Source organism: Carettochelys insculpta, chromosome 3 (genome assembly GCF_033958435.1).
Source record: "Carettochelys insculpta isolate YL-2023 chromosome 3, ASM3395843v1, whole genome shotgun sequence".
Taxonomy (NCBI): Eukaryota; Metazoa; Chordata; order Testudines; family Carettochelyidae; genus Carettochelys; species Carettochelys insculpta.
The window spans coordinates 48,653,510-48,674,715 of record NC_134139.1 but is presented as its reverse complement, the minus strand read 5'-3'; the positions used below and the strand labels follow the sequence as shown (position 1 = coordinate 48,674,715).

General features: G+C 43.2%; 1 protein-coding gene across 4 annotated transcripts in view; it reads right to left on the bottom strand.

The window, feature by feature from the left end:
* Positions 1 to 21,206, bottom strand: part of DAAM2 (dishevelled associated activator of morphogenesis 2) — a 230,721-nt gene that overhangs the window by 119,308 nt on the left and 90,207 nt on the right. For all 4 annotated transcript variants that reach the window (XM_074989803.1, XM_074989802.1, XM_074989806.1 and 1 more), the window contains exon 4: positions 1,342 to 1,431. In XM_074989803.1, the coding sequence (XP_074845904.1) occupies positions 1,342 to 1,431 (90 nt within the window). The remainder of the gene's footprint in view (positions 1 to 1,341; positions 1,432 to 21,206) is intronic.

Here is a 21,206-nt window from a genome sequence, read left to right as displayed (position 1 = left end):
TCTTTTCTCCACGTGCAGCAGGAAGGATAAGGGAAGCCACCAAACAGAACAGATGTATGGAATTCTCAGAGCTGAAGATGTTCTTGGGTACTTCTTGGATTACTGCTAAGATTCAAACACTAATACATTATTCATCACCATTATTATCATCATCCTTTCCTGGGTTATAGGTTTCATCTGAGAGCTGCCTATATGTAAAACACGGCGCTTTTTTAGTCTGAGGTTTTTTGTTTTTAAATTCCATTGTAATTTTAGTGCCAATACAAAGGTCTGGATTGACAACCCCAGAAATTGAAGCTGTCAGTGTATTCACAAAAGAAAACAGAACAAAACATAATAAAACCAAATGAACACGGTGCAAGCAGCAGGGCAAATGTGACCTCAGTTCAGTCATCTGCAGGTGCTACAAGCACGAATCTACTGTTTGAGACAACTCTACTTTAACATATAATCAGAATGTTATCCTTTTGTGTACACAAGCCTTGAGAAGACAAAAAACCTAAAATCTCCTGGTGTGATGAACATGCGCGACACACACAAAAACAGAGCTGACTTTTCTGGCCATTTCTCTTTAACCAACATGCGCTACACCATAGAGAAATATGTCTTTATTCCTTGTGGACCAGTAATAATATCCATTGCTCTACCACCGAAGGAGTCTCTCTCTTACAGGTTTCACAAAGGGGTTAAAAAGAAAAAGCTAGCTCTCCCAACCCCCATTTTTCTAGTGATGGAAGCCTGTGGGAATTAATACGGGTATCAGCTACAAGTCCTTGTCCTTCTCATATTTCTTTTCTTTGACAGGAATTTCAAAATCATCCTGATTAATTGAATAAGGAACTTGCCCCGAGAAAGTCACATGAGCTGAGCTCTCTCTCAAATGTGATACACACTACTTCATACTTGCTCTGGAAGGCCCTGAGATATCAAACTTTACAACAACAATGCTATTACATACTTAATAAGATACCTTCAGAGGTTCCTAAAATACATTTTCCACTTGCTGAGCCTTCAATGATTGGATTCATGGTAACTAAAGTAATAAGAGATTTTTAAATCCTATAAAACACTCCCCAATTTTTTTTCATAACTTATGTGTCATATGCAAAATTCATGATCATGTGATAAGGCATAAAAGCTTTTACTTGTTCTGGATGCCCTTCATAAATCACTTGTGCTTTCACTACACATAAGAAAGTTGTTCCAGACGCATGCCAATAAAGCCTTTCTACCACATAGTCCATGTAGATGGGTAAACACAATATACATGCACACACATATATAATGACACATGAACACAGATTATTATTTAGCTACTTTAAATAAATCAAAAGATACTACCTTCTTTTTGCTGCAGTAAATCTGCCACTTCTTCTCTGGTGGGAGTGCAAACATAGCCTCTCTGTTCTTATCCGTGAGATCCAATTCATCCTGGGATTGGTAAATGAAACACACAGTCAATGGCATAGATACCCACTGATACTGTAGGAAGAACATGAATCAAGCATGCCTCCCCCAACCCTAAGTAAAGAGGTAGAGTGTCTTCCTGCAATGACTGAGCCTTGTAAAAACTTTTATTGTATGTATTGTTTTCACCACTAATTTACGTTCACATTCTACCACAGTTTGCCCCAGCACACAGCAGAAGAAACCCAGAGAGGTGACACAAGCAACCACACCGTATGACTCCCCTTATGAGTTGTCATTACACCTGTGATCACTTGGGTGGAAGTAATCACTGTATTTGGTGAATAAGTGATAGGTCCTAATATAGAGGTGGTATGTCGACAAAGAGTTGAAGTAAAAAAATCTCCTTATTCTGGCTAAAGTAAATCACATACCAAACTTTCTCTGAGACAGATATATACAGTCAAGGTACCTCCTTCCAGGCCCAAAACACCAGCTAGGATCCTACCCACTCCTAGCGCAGCCCTGCCAACACATTTTAACACTGACCTGAACCAACCCCCAACAGAATAACCCCAGATACTGCCAGTTAGGACAAACTGCCAGTTATTTTTAGGCCAGCTTTGAATCAGCCACCTCAAAGCACAAAATGAATGAGTTCTCTCACCATTCCCCTACGTCATCCAGTTCCCAGTAAAAGACAAAAAGTAACACCTTGGCTGTGTCTACACTTACAAAAAACTTCAAAATGGCCATGCTAATGGCCAAATCGAAGAATACTAATGAGGCGCTCAAATGAATATTCAGGAACTCATTAGCATGCTGCCGGTCACAGCACTTCAAAAGTGCTGCAGTTCGTTCACCCGTGGCTCATCTACACCAGGGTCCTTTTCGATAGGACCCCACCAACATCGAAATCAGCTGACAGGAATAAGGGGATTTCGATATTGGCAGAGTTCTTCTGAAAAGGACCCCAGGTAGATGAGCCTAGGGTGAGTGAACTGTGGCACTTTTGAAGTGCTGCGGCCGGCAGCATGCTAATGAGGCGCTGAATATTAATTTCAGTGCCTCACTAGTACTCTTTGATTTGGTCATTAGCATAGCCATTTCAAAGTTTTATGTAAGTGTAGACGTGGCCCTCATGTTTAGAAAAAACAACATAAAACAAAATTTGCCATTGGTGAAACTGGGCAAATATGTTTGCCTGTTGATGAGAGCAGCAAGCATGGCACAGTATTTTTGAGAGAGGAAGGATTACCTTGTTATTAGGAAACTACACTGGATTCATGACACCTGGGTGCAACTCCCAAGTCTGCAACAGGCTTCCAGTGGGACTCTGGACATGGCACTTTACCCTTCTGTGCTGTAGTGCCCCTTATGCAAGGGGATGACATACTCCCCTTTTCCCAGACTATTTAGATGGTAAACTCTTCAGAGCAGAGACTATTTCTTACAGCATACATTAAACAATTAACAAAATGGGGCATCAATCTCAGGTGAAATCTGTAGCTTTTGGTGGGATAGAAATAATATTGTAAAGAGCATACATCAACATGCATTGCTTTGTTTGATCCATCTGTGTTGATTACGCAAGACAAGAAGCAGAGACGTGCGCATGAACGAGAGTAAGAGGTATAAAGACCATCCAGTCCTGTCTTACGTAGTTTCAAACAATGTTTTAGCCAGGCTTTTTAAAAAACATATCTATCTATATCTATTTGAAGAAGAATGTGCTCGGGGTACTATAACAAGATGATGTCAGACCTAACGACGGTTAATGCAGCACCCATGCTAAGCTAACCCAAATAAGGGACAATATACCTCTTTAACTCAGCCCCACAATGGCTCATTTGGAAAGCTTTCAGGGCTGAGAAACTTGTGAAAACAGTGAGCTAAATTGCACATTGAGCCTGGTAGTGGCTGCTGACAGATTTAAAAGTCCACAGAGACATCAGCAGCAGCAGAAAGGTACAAAAGAAACGCAAACAGTAACAAGGCTAGGTCATTGCCAGCAGCAAAAGGTAGAAGAAGCGGGGGGATTTTTACTCTTTTCAAAAACATTTTAAAAAAAAGTTAGCTGTGCATGAAGAACACAAAGCATGTGGAAATGTTTAGGGTGAGTTTCCAACCAAGGGGGCAGCCAAGCGAGACAAGAAGTTCTGTGAGCTCCAACCAGAATCATGGAAAGGGACAGAGAAACCACATGTAAGATCATAAGACAAGCAAAGTTACGCGGTTAGAGGTGAAGTGTGTGGGATGAGTGGGAGGGCCAGGGAGGAAATGAGTTTCTAGGTTTGAAAGAAGAGCTACTGGGGCTGCAATACACATAACAAGTTAGCTGGACATTTTCAGTCAGGTCTTTAGAAAATCATCATTTCTTTATTTAAGTGCCTAATGAATTTATCATTTGTTTTACAAATAGCATCTAACCAGACCTCTTAACCCATGCTGCTCTATCTGGAATAGTAATAGTCAAGAAAGAGGAGGAGAATAAGATAAACAGCTGGAACTCTATCACAAAGCTTAATTCATGTACAAGAGCAAGTTGCAAGATAGCTAGTTGTGTGAGGTTTTCACAGAAGCTCCCCAATACCATAATGAACAACAGCACAGTCAATCAACAAAAGATAAGACAAACGTAATCAGAACACTCTTTGCAATCACAGATAAGGCCTCAAGAGACCATTACCTTCATCTAGTCTGATCTCCTGACCAAATTGTGTGCTGATATCTTTCTCCCACTGTCCTGTCTGCCATTTAATTATATATTTTGCATGCTGATAGTATGAGCTTACAGAAGAGGTAGATAAGAGGATAAAAGAAGAGGCAATGGAAAAACAGAAACTATGCACATGCAGCCATCTCTTCTCGCTATAACCTAAAAAAGCAAACACTCTGGAGTAACAGTAAGAGTCATTCCCCTGCCCCATAATCTTCATGGTTCAGGGTATAACTAGCTCACCAAATAGAAGTCAGGAAGGAACCTACTTCCACTGAGCAGCAGTTAGGTGGCCACAGGCGGGCTAGTCCTTCCTTCCTCCGAAACGATCAGCACTGATCACTGTCAGAAAGGCAAACCCTGGACTCCAGCTCACAGGCAAGGTTGCAAGTGAGGCCACTTCCATAGTGAATGAGGAAAATCTCCCTTACCACATGCAGAGCAGCAACAAAGCCATTCCCTGTCCATCAGTGCAGTTACTCCTGTGGCAGCTTTACTCTCTCAGTGTGGAAGGAAAGCCAGTGAAACTGCATAGTCATGGATATATCAGCCTTGCTTATTTCCTCCCCTTGACCGGACATCCAAAAGCCCCTATGGTTGAGGAACAGGTTGACCTTTAATAGTTCTCCAAATCTTTCCTTTCTCTACGCCCTTCTGCAGTGGCAGGATGAAACTCTTCTATGAGTATGGAAGAAAGGGCAGGCTGTGATCCAGAGATAAGGGACTGAGCACATCAACTATTTGCCTGTTCCTATATGGAACTCTCATGGAAGGCACCTTAAGAGTCTCAGTGCCTTGGAGCATGGCTGTAAACAGCACCTCAGGGTCTGAAGAAATTGTGGAAGGCTATGTCTGATGTGTTTATGAGCATGTCACGCTGTCCTGGTTTCAGAGTTGGTACTAGTTACTGAGTGAGACTGATGGCTCTAGTGAGAGTGCAGTGACCGTGGCTGCCCACTGCAGAAAAAGGAACCAAAACCAGGAGGTTGAAGTGTATGGAAGTAGTAAAAACCTTGAGCAGTGTCATCTAGAACAGGGACAGCGGTAGCCAAGGATGCCCTCATGCTTGGATACCCAGGCAGCATGCGGGAGAAGCAGAAATGTTCTGCTGGGATTAAGCGGTAAAAAATCCCTCTATCTGTTGTGTTGATTTCCTTACAGAAGTATCTTCCACGACTTGCATGAAGGCACTCAGTTCCAGAGATTCTTACCAACGGGCTCCGGTACAACACAGCTTAGCTGCCTGGCTCTCAAAAGCACTTCAAGATGCAAGTGCTCCAGGGAAATAGAGATTAAAGACAGGACAGCCTCAGGGAGATGTAAAAAAGAGTCCAGTTACTAGTCCTTACATCACATTCCATTTTCCATTTCCTTTTTTATTTTACTAAGCTGAGAGTGGGATACATTCAGTTAACTTCCCTTTTATGTAGGCTCTTTTTAAGGACAAAGACTGAGTTTTGAGGCTACAACATTAAAGCCTATTGGAGCTGGATTTGAGGTTCAAGTATTTCCAGTCCATTTCTCTGGGCCAAAGGGGAAGATGAGCTGAATTCAAAATGGCTGCAATCCAGGAAAACAAGAAGGAGAAAAGAGGAGCAATGGAGAAGGAACAGAAAACAGTTTTTTTTTGTAGGATTAAAAGCTATACCATGCCCCATGTTTTGTGGAACATTCAACATGTTGTGAAAGCTGGATCTGGTGCTCGCCAGCCATTGTTTTATGATAATGATATTCAAAGTCCAAAACCAGCTGAACATAAGGGAATTTCTATGAATAAAAGGCAGTGCCTCTCTGAAAAAGGGTTACGTTAAATTAACACAGGAAAAGCCATATGGGAGAAAATTAAAATACCCCATGGTTATCTTGAAGAATCTGCCTGCATATTGAAGACTGTGGTTAGGGATCATTTTCTCCATCTCTAAAACACAGCCATGACTGGATGGAACATTGGGCACAGCAAGTCTGCACATCAGGGGTTTTTAGGACAGGAGGAATAGAATCATAAGATTGGAAGAGACCTCAGGAAGTCATTGAGTCCAATCCCAGATATAACAATAATTAATTCCATTTGAACAGTTGGGTTTTGGTGGGCAGAATTTTATATACTCCAAAATAGTCATATCAATAAGCCCCCGTGAGGTGCTCTGGGACATTTTAACGCTGCTGTGGGTGGAATCCCCTTCAAGCACAGCAAGCCATTTCTTTAAAATGAAATTCTTTGCTACCTACATACATTTTTCGAAGGCTATGTCTATAGTACAAAATAAAATAAAATTTTTGAAGTCGACTTTTCACCACTAGAGTCTATAAAGTCAAAGATGAGTGTCCACACCTGCTCACAAAGTCGACTTAGTGCTCCCCCACTACGTTGCCTAAATTTGACAGTTGCAGCAATGCATTGTGTGCACCTATCCCACAGTCACTACAGCCGTGTTGCATTTTGGGCTTTTTTGCTGGGGTGTTATGGGAAAAAAATGCTCCACAAGCGTTTATGGGTGTATGATGTCACCTTCCCAGAGTGCATTCCCCTCTTTCCCCTCACCATTGAAAGTTTCTTCCCTTGGTGAAAATACACCAAGCAGGAACAATTCAGTAGCTGAAGCCCATGATACACAATGTTCAACTTGGGTATCTGGAAGGTGGGCTCCACCACATGTTCAAGAAAATGAGTCAAGTTTGCCACTTGTGGCTGGTGCAGATACCAAGTTTGAAGCAGACATAGAGAAATTTTTTGAGTCGTCTGCATTACAGGAACAGGAAACTTTTACAATAGAATTTTTACAAAAGACTTTAAATTGACATTAAATACAAGTGAACAGAGAGAGGCTGGAGATTTTAATTTGGGCTGAAGGAGTCAGGTTTGAAGGAAGGGGAGAGAGAGAGAAAAATATGTGAGTCATTACCGTAGAAAAGTGAGGATCGCTCTTTGGAAGTGGGTCTGTGCAACTAAGGAAAGAATTCATATTATTCACAAAGAAAGAAGATACAATGACATGAGAAGGAAAGACTTGGTATGGAATCCCAGAAGGCATTCCTGTCTAGTGGTTAGCGTACTGGAAGGAGCTCTTACATGGATGTTTCCAGCATGAGGTGAGGAGAGACCATTAGAAGTAGTAGTGCCAAGACACATCTAAACAGAAAAAAAGAAAAGACCCAGGTGGAATCCCAGAGGGCATTGGTGTCTAGTGGGTAGCATGCTGGAAGGACCCATTACCCCATCAGAAGCAGTAGTGGCTCGAGAAGATAAGGACAATTTAAGGAGGTACTGTATCAGAAGATAGAAAAGTTGAGGAAAGATGAACCCTTGAGACTGTCTGCTGGCTCAGCTAAAGAATTAAGGGATTCCCTTGCCTCTTCTAGTAAAGAAGCACTAGATCAATTGCCTGTATGTGAGAAGGAAGGAAGAGAGAGCGAGCCCACAAGCTCCATTCCTTTATAGGAAATTATTCACAGATCTACATGTTTTGGGAAGGGAGGGCATAGGAAGCTGTCTTTAACCAAAGAACCTGTTGGTTCGGTGTTACTTTTTAAAAAGGGACAGAAGACTATGTTCTTTAGAAAATAACCAGTCAAGCACAGTTCCAGCAGGGACTGCTTAAAAATGTAACAGCTGCATAGCGCCTTGGGGGAGGGGCAGTCCTGTAAAACGTATGGTGCACACAACAAGATTCTCAGCCTCTCCTGATAAATCCCATGCAGGGAGGAAGCCTTCTCAAGCACTGAAATTCTGCACAGAGCAAGACACACTGCTGTCTGGAAGCAGGGCCCCCACAGCCCAGCAGCCACATGGTGTGGGGAGGGCGCTTGATTTTCACCCCGAGCACTGCTGAGCATTCCTGGTGTTTACTGTGCACAGATTCATCCACCCACACAGAAATGAGATCTCGGATCTCCTGATGGCTCCATACTGGGGCTCTTTTGTGACCCTGAGAAATCATGGCTATAAGTGATTGCTCCTGAAGTCTGCTAGCCATGCTGGCCAGAAAGAAAAATGAATTCAAATTGCTGAGCTTCCTGTTACCTACTTCCTGCACTACTGGAGAGCAGTGGAGGTGGAAGAGGCCAGAGTGAACACATTTGGGACATTGTGGGATACTTCTGGAAGCCAGTAAGATCAATGTAAAGTTACACTGTTTCCACACTAGTTTTAATTTGACCTTTTAAATTTGAACTTGGCTTTACTCTGCCTGGGAGAGGTGGTGTGAGAAAGTCAACCTTAGCTCCCCTTAAAATCAACCTAATGGTATTTTCAATGAAGACAGTCATATTGTAAAATTGAGCTAAGGGCCTTAAAATTGACTTTATGCTCTAGTGTAGACAAAGCCTAACTCTTCAGAATGTTCTCAGGAAGAACCTGACATGATGCTTATGGACCAACTTTGAAGAGAATTATGAAAATGTACCCCTCTTGAATTCTTGCTCCCTATCTTAACTCACCTGGAATCATATGGGGGACAAACTGTGATTTGCAACATCTAATTACATCGGCACAGTTCAATATGAAATCCTCTTTGCCACTGACTTCAAGTTAGCTTGACATTGGACTAAGGGCAGTCCTGAGGTTGTACAGATTTTAAGACCAGAAGGGCTTTTATGACTATTTAATCTAACTACTTGCACAAACACAGGCCATTGGTTTCATCCAATGATTCCTGAATCCAGGAATCTCAAACAATTCCACCATATTGTATCCTGTCACAATCTACAAGCTCTTTGGGGAGGTACTGTCCTTTCCTCAAATATGTGAAGTGCTTAACATGCTAGAGCCCCAACCCTTGACTGTGGCTGCTACTTTGATACAAATAACCAATTGCGATGATACATTCGAATGAGCATAATACTGCTGACATCAAAGAAAAGGTGTCAAAGAACGTTAGCTGTAAGAAATGCAGAAGCTCTCTACTTAAACTTCTCAATATTCAGATGGACACTACATCACCGTATGTTTAGCTTTTCTAACCTTGGGCAGCTTGGAAATAGGATGTGTCTTCTGGACATAATTCCATCACAGTCACTAAGTTCATCTCTACAGTCCTAGTGGCTATGTCTACACTTGGGCAAAACTTTGAAATGGTTGTGCTAATGGCCAAATCGGAGAATACTAACGAGGCGCTGAAATTAATGTTCAGCACCTCATTAGCATGCTGCTGGCCACAGCACTTTGAAAGCGCCAAGTTTCGCTCATGCACATCTCATCTACAAGGGGGTCCTTTTCCCAATTCAGCTGATAGGAATAAGAGGATTTCGACTTTGCAGGGTGCTTTCAAAAAGGACCACACACATGCAAACGTGGCACTTTCAAAGTGCCGTAGCCAGCAACATGTTAATGTGGCACTGAATATTCACTTCAGTGCCTCGTTAGTATTCTCCGATTTGGCCATTATCATGGCCATTTTGAAGTTTTGCCCAAGTGTAGACACGGCCACTGTGTTTTAATATGAGGTGATATCTGGACTTTTTCTGATGGTTATCCAGCTAATTCTTGCTCAAGCTCCTGAAGTTGGGTTATTCTGTGTTTCTTCTTTGAGCCTCTTAACTTTTGCTTCAGAAACGGCTAGCAGGGTTATATACTAGGGTCTCAACATTCGCAAGGGTTCTGTCTTGAGAACCCTTACAAATGTTGAATTTAATGAATATGGGGGGAGGCTCACAGAGCCCTGGGGAAGCAGCAGCTGCTGGCACTCCTCCCCGGAGCACTGGGGAAGCCATGGCTGCTGACGCTCCCTGCCTGTTTAGAGCTGCTCTTGAAAGCTTGTCTGCTAGAAGCAGCTGCTTTCCAGGCTTGTACATCACCTTTAAGTGAGTGCTTTTGCAATGTCATGATCTCTTTCTGAAGTCTTGATAGGGCTTTGCCCAATAGTTTTTGTAAGATGGCTTCTGAAGCTTTATACTCTTGTTGCCACCTCTGTTAATTTCTGGCTGTAGACATACTTGTGAACCCCCTCACACCAAAAATTATTGCCAGCATTTCTTTTCCAAGTTAAGCATGATTTTATTATATTTTACTCTATGTTTAAGATGGCCTGAGTGTCTGTCTTGCAAAAGGACAACGAGCCCTCAAAGAATTTGTACCAGGAAAGACCATGAGGCCAAATTCTCTGATGGTGTAGGCTGGCGTAGCTGCACTGGGAATTCAATCCTTACTTTTTATTTTTCCCTGACAAATTCAAGACAGGAAGATAGAGACTACCATACTGGTTCAGCTAGCTGGTTCATGTGACCCAGTGCCCTGTCTGCAAAAGTGACCAACACCTAAAGCTTCATAGGAAAGCACAGGAACCCTGCAGCAAAAAGGTTTGGAAAAAGCTGTCACCAGCCAATGTTTGCTCCTAACTGCCTGAGCCACAGAGTGGTTAGAGTCCTGAATCTGGTCAATGTCTCTCCATTCTAAAATATTTCCATGCTGGCATTTGGGACAACGTTATTGTCTTTTAAATTCTGCATAAGTCTTGTCTTGCCGATCACTCCAATGACATTTGGCACTTTTCAACAAGCTGCATTCTAATCAGAATGTGCAACTGAGAGAAACTAGGGAAGAATTATTTTAATATGTCCATAGCACTCTGTTTAAAAACACAAAGCCAGAAATTTGCAAGTCAAAACAAATCAAAAGAGCCAGATTTATTTACCATAAAGGTAGAGGTAATTGTCCAAAAAGAAGGATCCCCAAACAAAGTCTTTACAATCTCCCCACACCCCATGCACATTCTCTCATTCACACTTCCTATCCTTTTCTTCTCTTACACAGACACATCTCTTTTCAAGTCCTTCTATGCCTCTTCTCGCATTCTGCCAGGTTATCGCTGTGCCCCTGCCATCCCCAGAAAACAAAGTCATACACACAGTTTATTTTAGCTACAAAAGATCACGGAGTGACTTCTTTCCCACTGCCATCCTTGGCTCACAGGTGGCTGGCCTGCAATGGATGTTGAAATGCTTTCCCTTGGGATCCCAATTCCATGGCACATCAGACGAGGGCTGTTAACCTGTACATTTCTCACCACATAATTAGAAGAGGGGTCAATAGAAATTCTAAGCCTCTAGCACTCTCAGATGGGATGGCAGAGCTTTGGTCCCAACTAAAAAAGTTGCCTTGTGAACCAGGCTTTATTTTGTAAAAGGTGAACATGGATTCTAACTTATAGGACCAATCCAGTGCCTTTTGTTCCTGGCAGCTTGAGGGTTTGGACTGTCAGCGCAGTCACTTAAAGGGGAAATGGTGGTGGGGTAAACAATACTGAAATGCAACTCAAGCCAAACCAGATAAAAAGTCCCGGTGACTTTGGAACTGGAGAGGAAAGAGAAGCAGAGAGAAACAAAGGAGGAGTTGTCAGCATACTGTGAGCCTTTCCAATGCAGGATCCAACCCAGCATAGCTGTTATGGTGTTAACAAGTGAACCGAGTGAGACCACATTGCTAGCATGTGATTTATGCTACCAGACAGCTACATTTTGGCATTAGTAACAGTCCCAGGAACCGTTATTTTTTCAGTCCCCATTTTCTGTGCCAGGCCCATCTTGGCAAACTACAAGTGGGTTGCACGGATGGCTTTCACATTCTGTCTGCACTTCTACCTGCTGAGGAGAAAGGGAGAGAAACCCCATCCAAGGCTCACAGTCAGCAGTCCTGAAAGCCACTTCAGAGCCAGCCAGGAGGGCATGAATAAAATAATCCAGCTTCAGATCTCAGTCATGCCACACAGAGATATGAAATCATGGGCATCAGAAACAGGGAGGATTCATTAGATCATTTTGTTCATCTCCAGGGGACAACACAGAACTGTTCCTCCAGAGTGTAATTTTCCAGTGCTCTGTCCAATCTCGTTTGTCACACTGACAAATCAGAGACAGTATGCTGGAGAAATCAGTGCTTGGAATATAAAGAATCTGGCAGGATGCATTGAAAACTGGTGACTGAGTTTTCACTGAGATAGATTAAGTCAGCTCCATGAGCTAGGCACAGTTGCCAGCTCAACTTAACACAAGAAAATTTCCATTCACCAAGTGCCATAGGAGGGAAACAATCAACAGGTATTATGTGCTGGATATTTATACTCAGCAGGCAAACACTATTGTCACCTACAGAAATGGGCTCTCTGCTTTCTCTTGTGTGCAGGAGATACAACCTATCTCTCACATGTACAAACACTATGTGGCCTTAGGGCTTCACTAATACACATGAACTACTCCGTCACACTACCTTAAGCCTTTGTGATCGACAGCAGCTTCTTTAAGGCACAAGGTAACAATTCACTTGTGGGATAAGGATGGGGACAAAGCAATATTTTCTGTCCAACTGCCTGAAAGCAATGGGGCATGAGTGGTTATGAACTCATTAACAAAGCACAATTGGACTTCTGTAGCTTTGTGTGCATACTGATATGCATACATATACGCCACCAGCTCTATGCACATATTATCCATGTACTGCACTACATACTGTGCATGCCTGCACCTGTATGTCTTGTGTGTGGTATATGCAAACAACATATGTTTACTGAACACACACAGCACATGTGAAAAGGCATGTCTAAGTCTGTTACTGTCATTAGCTTAACAAAGATAAGACACGAATGTGGCTCTCACTGTAATTCTCAAATGCAGATGTCTGTAGCCTCTCCTCACCCCTCCTCCTATTTCCAGTCCTATCTTTGTAACAAATACTGCTCTGGAAGGCTCCTGGCTAGGAAGAGTAATTATTTTCTTACATCAATCAGCGCAAATCAGAAACAACTTCATTTGTGTTACACTTGTGTAAAACTGGTGTATGTGACAAGAAAATCTGGGCCTGAGGCTATGGCTATGTCTACGCTTAGTGGGAATGTTGATGGCTGCTACGCAAGTTTAGGCACATCAATTGCATACTTAAAATCAATTTTGCAGCCTTTGACATTGGTCCCTGTCCTTGCTGCTGAACGTCCACAGGAGTGCTTCTCCTGCTCACATTCCTTACTCTTTGTAGTTTGCAAGGAGTTCCAGGGTCAATATTGACCCCAGAATATATGCAAGACAGCATCCCCGGCAGATTGAACCTAAGCATTTTATCTTCCATGGCCAGTGTAGACTTAGCCTATTTCTACACTAGGAAATAAAGTTGAATTTATTAAAGTCAACTTTATACCACTAGATTTTATAGTCACTAGTGAGTGTCCATACGTTTAAGAAAGTTGACGTAGTATGTCCCCATTACCTTTGCTAAGTCCAACTGTGTCAGCAGTGCATTGTGGGTACTTATCCCACAGTTCCTGCACCCCCATTGCATTCTGGGTTTCTGTGCCAGTGTGTTATGGGGAAAAAATGCATCACAAGTGGTTGTGGGTTTTTGACGTCATCATCACTCCCCACTCCCATTGAAAACAAACTGCCAAATGCATTTTTGCATCACTTTTCTACAGCCTGCCCCTGGCACATGCCATTACTGGGCTAGCAGGCCAGTCCTGAGAAATGTAAAATGCAGAAATAAACATCTGAAAAGTTTCAATTTGGAGCTATTGAAAAGTTGGTTTTGGTATTGTGAAATGCTTCATTTTGAGATTCTGATTCATTTCATTTTGACACAAAAGACTTGTGGTAATAGGGGGCAACCCTGCGGGGTTGGGGGCAGCCAGAGAGCTGGCAGCTGCGTGATGGTGGGTTAGCTGGAGAGCCCGGCAGCCATGTGGTGCAGAAGGCAGATGGAGCGTCTGGCAGCTGCGTAGTGCAAGAGGGCAGCCAGAGAGCCTAGGCTGATTCATGCTTCATGTTTCCTACTTCCTGCTCACCTGGACAGCAGCAGAGATGAAAGTGATGATCAGAACAGAAACATAGGGGGCATTGTGGAATACTTCTGGAGGCCAATAAAATCAAATTAAATAATGCTGTGTCTACAATAGTGGACCTTGTAAATTTGAATTTGGCTTAACTCCTCATGTAAAAGCTGGAGTAGAAAAGTCAACCCCTTAAAATTGACCTAGTGATACATGTAGAGAAGACAGGTACATTATAAAATTGACCTAACTCTTAAAATCGACCTTATGCGCTAGTGTAGACAAAGACTATCTTTCCTCTTCCCTGCCACCTCAGTGGCTATTCTTTCTCAAAACTCAGGATTAGGGCAAAGACTTCACCTGTCAAAAAGAAAGCAGCTCACTGCCAAACAGAAATTTCAGCAGCCTCACACACTGCTGCTTCCCTTCTCTCATTAAGCATTGGCTAATCTCTAGTTTACTTTTGGGCAAAAAGCTGGGTCCCACCCAGATCCTACTTCTTAAAGCAAACTTCTTGAAACAGGAGGCAGGAGCATGAGAAAGCTGGTAACCAAGGCAGGCAGCCGAAGAGCAGCTGGGACAGTCAGTATTAATTTCTGCAACTGCACTGCCACTGGCAGCATGCACATGCACACACCACCACTCAAATGGTTGTGGGAATGCACACCCACACACACACACGTGTGTGTGTGAGAGAGAGAGAGAGAGAGAGAGAGACTGTCACCCTCTCACCTGACATTTGTATGTTGTTCACCATCCTCGGTCGTAAGCCCTTTGGGGCAAGGCCCATGTTCACCTTCCCATTTGGACCTTAAAAATCACACAAGAGCGCTATGCCAGTTGGAATCACTGGGTGTTCCTCTTAACATTGGACATCATCATCAAGATGTGCTATTTCAGCACAAGTGAGCCTTCCCCACCCTTCATTCCTCTCCCCACACCATTTCCCCTCCCCCCTCTTCACTCCACCCAAGGTTTGTTTTCCAGGCCAGAGCCCTTCAGATGAGAGTTTGAATGGAAAGCTAGGTGTGGGAAAGGTTATCAGGAAACAGCCCTCTGAACTGCTACGTTTCCAGCTTCCCCACCCTAGTACACCCAAGCCCCTGAAGTCTCTACTCTTCTCTTTAATACTAAGGAGTTCAGAGGCAATTCCTGTACTAGAGCAATTCACAGCTCAGTTTGTGCCAAAGCACGCAGGCACACACCTCTCTGATCACTTCCTGCTCAAACACAGCTCTGCTGGCTCACCCCACAAAATGTGGGCCGGAAAGGCACAGCAACAGACTCATTGCTGCCGGAGGTCGATGCCAAAGGCAGGCTGTGTTTCCAAGGGTGTGGGTACTGCCCTCTCCTTCCCCGTCAGTTCTATCCCCTTGTGTGCATCCTATTTACCATACGCCTCTGCTGAGGAAAAACATGTAAGACAAAGCCTTGGCTGACCTTTAATTCTCTGAGACAACATTATGTAAAAGGGCAGGAGAAACAGAGAGCTAATAAGATTTTCAGAGAGTGAAATTAAAAAATTATCAAAGTGTGCTGTTGGGACTCAGGATCATAGGGCCAAATTTTGTTCTCTCTCAGAGGTGAAAACCAAAAGGAATTCTAGCTCCTCAAGGAAATTAGAGGGGTTATTCCAAATTTACACAGACATAAGTGACATCAGAAGTTGGCACCAATTCTATTCAGCTACTCCAAATTTGCAACAGTAACTGAGACTAGAATCTGGCCTAATTCTTTTCAATTTAGTGTAGTTACACTGGCACAAATGCAAATTCAATCTTCCCGTAACTCAGTTAGTTCAGCCAACTTGAAATTTTTGCTGATGAAATAGAGAACAGAATTCCGCTCCCCCCCACCCCCCCACCAGACTTTAAGGATAGAGGAAACCTATGCAATCACATTTAATATCTTGCAATCTATTTCCTGAATCAATGAAGAGCCTACATTTGCTAGTAATTGGTTCAGAGTAGTTTAAACTCTCCCACGCGATGAAGCATCTGACACACCCGGGCCCATCAGGAAACTGTTCCATAGGGTTAGTACTTTCCTTGCTTTGCAAAAAGTGATGTATGTTGCCCAAAGATAAAAGGTGCATTTGAATCACCTGCTCAAACACTACAGAGAAGGGTGATGATCATGTGCCCTTAGCTACTCACTCCTTTGTGTATCTCACCGATCATATGCCCCGATAACTAGCATGGCACTCACTACACTGACATCATTTGAGCTCATAAAACACAAGCCAAAGATTTTTTTTTCCTTTAAACCTTGTAAAGAGCATTAACAGGAAACCTCGTAAAACATGGGAAAAGGAACAGTAGAGGGTAGGGCATCCAGCCTTGTGGATCCTCTGCATTTCTTCAGTGCAATTACTATTCATGGTTATTATTGTGTCAAATATTTGTAATACAAAACTCATCACAGTGTAATTGAGGCAGCCAACGTTTTCTTACTGACAGATTCATCCAGCTGTTGCTGTCATTGCTTAGCTATAACACTAAGGCTCTGACCTCTCTTGGCCATTAAAAATCCCCTAGTCTTTTCTGTGACTCAGGGGTATCCCTGGCCAAATTCCAAACTGGGTATTTACATTCTGCCTACACAAAATTCCCCTTCTGTTTCAACTGGAGAAGTTGCATTTTAGCTCCCCTCTTCGTAAATGGTTACATAATTATGTTGAGTATTGGTAAACACAATGGTCCCCAAAGATGGCTGTGCTATAGTTCTGCGCAGGTGATTCTGTACATAGTCAGCAAAGGGTTTTGGAAGTCCTAAGGATGAATTAGAATTATATTGGAGATACACATCTCCTAGAGCTGGAAGGGACCTTGGGGAGGTCATCTAGTCCAGTCCCCTGCCCTCTTGGCCAGACCAAGCACCATCCCTGACATCTATTTGTCCCAAGCCCTTAATAGCATACTCAAGGATTGAACTCACAAGCCTGGGTTTAGCAGACAAATCCTCAAACCACTGAGTTGTCCCTCCCCTAAACTACTTACCCCAGATCACTAAATGGCCCCCTAGAGGACTGAACGCATAACCCTGGGTTTAGCATGCTAATTCTCAAACCACTGAACTATCCCTCCCCTCTAAATAGCTCCCTGAAGGATTGAGCTTTCAACCCTGGGCTTAGCAGGCCCATACTCAAACCACAGACCTATCTCTCCCTAAACACAAAGCTGCATGGGTGTGTGTATACCTGAACACAGTCTCAGGGCATCATCTTAATAGTAAGGAGGCATTTAAACATATGGAGATATACCTTTCTCATAGAACCAGAAGGGACCTTTAGAGGTTATCCAGTCCAGTCCCCTACGTTCACAGCAGCTTTAGAAACATGAGTTGCTCTTTTTACATTTGCACAAGAGAATCAAGATGGGTATTAGTGTCCTAACACAAAAGGGGCTGTAAACACAAAAAAAAACAGTCCATGCCTCAAAGAGTTTACAGTCTGCTCATCAGAACTGTTACCAATGAGAAGAAAACAAAATCTATAAACAGGAGACTGTGATGGGGATTTGCTGCTGAAATCCAGAATAGTGATCAGGAATGTGTGTTTCACTTTGCTTACAAACAGCCTGGGCCTTGTCTCAGTCAATAGCAAACAACACTTCATATAGAAGCTGGTCTAACATTATCTTCATTTCACAGAAGGGGAGACTGAGACACAGAAGCAAAGTGATTTGTACAGAATGGGAAAAGACTGTCTAGGAAGGAGTACGGCAGAGAGGGATCTGGGGGTTCTAGTGGATCACAAGTTAAATATGAGTCAACAGTGTGATGCTGTTGCAAAAAAAGCAAACATGATTCTGGGATGCATTGGCAGGTGGGTTGTGAACAAGACACGAGAAATCATTCTACCGCTCTACTCTGCGCTGGTTAGACCTCAGCTGGAATAGTGTGTCCAGTTCTGGGCACCCCAATTCAAGAAAGATGTGGAGAAATTAGAGAAGGTCCAGAGAAGAGCAACTAGAATGATAAAAGGTCTGGAGAACATGACTTATGAAGAAAGGCTGAAAGAATTGGGCTTGTTTAGCTTGGAAAAAAGAAGATTGAGGGGGGACATGGTAGCCGTTTTCAGATATCTTAAAGGGTGTCATAAGGAGGAGGGAGAAAACTTGTTCTTCTTGGCCTCTGAGGAGAGAACAAGAAGCAATGGACTTAAACTGCAGCAAGGGAAGTTTAGGTTGGACATTAGGAAAAAGTTCCTAACTGTCAGGGTGGTCAAGCACTGGAATAAGTTGCCAAGGGAGGTTGTGGAATCTCCCTCGCTGGAGATATTTAAGAACAGATTAGATAGATGTCTATCAGGGATGGTGTAGATAGTGGTCGGTCCTGCCGTCGGGGCAGGGGACTGGACTCGATGGCCTCTCGAGGCCCCTTCCGGTCCTAGTGTTCTATGATTCTATGATTCTAGTTTGGTAGTTCTTCCTCCCACAGTTTCCCACCTTCCATTGGATCCCACTAAGTTCCATTCTTCTCTCTTCTCCAGATATGACTTCTCTCATCTGCTTCCACAACTTTGACTACCACCTGTATGCTGATGACTCAAAAACTTACCCAAGTGGCCTTCACTCTACTCAGTCTCGCATTTTAGCCTCTGACACCTCTTCCTGGAACCACCTTTGACTCTTCTGCATGTGAAATCTTAGATCCAAGCTCTACAGGGCCCCATCACCACAGGAGTTGCTGGTGTCCCTCTCCCTTGATTCTTGCATCCTCGTCACAGCCCAGTCCTGCCCCTTCTTTCTTTAGAGCATTATGATCAGAGATTTCCATTCCATGCCTCCAATTAACACATACATCAAGGTGCTCAGCATTCCCCAAATCACTACAGCCATTCTTCTCTTTCCATCACACACATCGTCCTGCTTAAGTTCATGAAAACCCTTTGGATCCAGCCACTTGCTATCCCTTCAGCATCCCATGAAGGTGAACACACACACACACAGCCAAAGCCCTACAAAACTCTGCCCTGCCCCTCTCTAGTTATCTATATTGCTCCATAACCACAACAAACCATCCTCAACACCTAGGTGTCTGCTTTTCCAATAAACATCTCCATGCATGCCCCTGTCAATGGAATACCCTCCTGAGCTAATTATCAAGATGACTACCCTCCTGCCACCCTGTCCTTCCTCTCCATCCTCTTCCTATCTGTCATCTTCTTTCATTGCATTGTGTCTGAAATTGTACTGTAAACAACTAACCGGGGATTGAGATCAGGTCTTATTTGATTTGTAAAGTGCCTAGCACAGTTCTGAACTCTATAAAACACTAGAGAAAGACAGCATAAACTACTATACCTATAGAAAGTGTAGCCAGATTAGGGTACAGAAGAAAGAACATACTGCTGTATTACCAATGCTGCTCTATTCCCATTGGTCTGAGCAGAGATTATCACCCCCAGTCAGCAAGATTATAAGGGGAAATGCATGCCTAGAGCCCTGCATGGACACAAAAACTCATTTTCAGCCACACCTGCAAAAAATGATTTGCAGGTATCTGCACTTATAAAGTTGGTATCTGCACATTTGCAGGGTTCTAGCTACCAAATTGGTATCTGCAAAAGTGAGCCACAGACATCCACACCTGCATATTTACTGGGCTCCATACATGGCAATGTGAGTTCATATATAGGAAAATTTTCTTTGTATGCCAAAACTGGTGAAGAGCAGACCTAAGCAACAGGAAAAGAGAGCAAGACAGTCTGCAGAGCCATGCAGTATGTCCATCTGCACTCTGAGGGACAACTCAGCATCTTATTTCAGCCACGTTTCCTTGCCACAAATTAGAGTCTTGATGGGATGCACAATTTTCACAGTACGAACATCATTACAGTGAGAAATAGGCCACAGTGCAGCTATATATGAATGTCTTGCTCTAACACAGCACTTGCTATGAGTGTACTTTCAGCTATGTCAGATCATGCTAGCATTTACAAATGAATTGAAAATGCAATAAAGACATTGTGGAAAGATGATTTTTTTTTAAAACAGCAAACATACCAACATTAAAAATAGTATATAAGACAAGATCTCACTGCAACTTCCAAGCATCCAATGGTGGAGTAATGTCAAATTGGCTTCTTTGTATATCACCATTTGTTCTGAGAGAGTCACACAGGCCAGGAACTTATAGCAAAACTTGCATTTTTAATAGCTGCTCTGTTCTCCATGCTCTCTTGTCTGGTCTACCTGCTTCCATGCTGCTGAAATTCAAGTAATATTCCATTGAAAACAATGGATTGTTAGGATGGATGAAGTTCTTTCCCTCTGCACAGTAAGGGCATCCTACCTCACATGCATCTGCCATGGTGAGTGGGTCCTACCTGGGATGTTTTTTAGACACAGCAGGTGCATTGCACCTGGAATGTATCCAAACATTTCATGAGCACAGTGTATGCATGCTAACCACACCTTTATGCAATACAGCAAGTACGCTCTGCCTGTGACTTTCATTTGCAGCCAGTCACTATGGAACAGACCCAAAACACCACATTGGTCAGATCCTCAATGTGTGAAAAACAGCATAGCTCTGTTGACGTCAGTAAAAATTGATTTATACCAGGAGAGGATCAGGCCACAAATTCTGTGACAATGTAGTGAACTAGCAATACATTCTGTGAAGTGATCCATTATATGTGGTTTCCCTTTTCATTCACAATTGTCAGCAGAAATTTCACAAATATATGGGTTATTTTGTAGCCCCGGCATCCCTACCCCCAAAATGTGGCATCAAGCACAGACCCTGATTTGTGCTTACTTACAGAAACATGCATGCAACTCAGGGCTCGCCCATGAGGCTCAGGGATTGTACATGAGTTCAGCAGAAGCACATGCTTTGGAAAGTCTGGCCCCACAAGATCAGAACCTCAAAACAGAAAATCTGTTGAATGGGCTCAACATGGACTAATGACTGATGTGCAAAGGACTACCTATAGCTGGGCAGGCCACCTCCCAAGTACCCCCACCCCACAGCATCTTGTTTCACTTTCCCTTCTTCCCGCCAATTTCACAATACATGTTTCTATCTGTGCAACCCAAGGTATGGGCTAATATTAAAATTTCAAACAAAATTCAGAACGTCACACAATAAAATTCAACCCAATTTCCTGCTTTTAGCTGATCTCTCAGAGCTCTAGCTGCCTGGAACCTCCTCCGCCTTGTGTGCCAGACTTTCCTTGTAAACCCCTGCTCACCGCACCTTTTCTTCACTCTCTGTCACAGCTTCCTTTTTACAAGGTTTATGTGCCTTCCCTTAAACCCACTTGGGAAAAAGAGAATCAGTCACAGGTGCACTGGGCTTCACTCCCTGTGAAAGGGGCCTTTTCC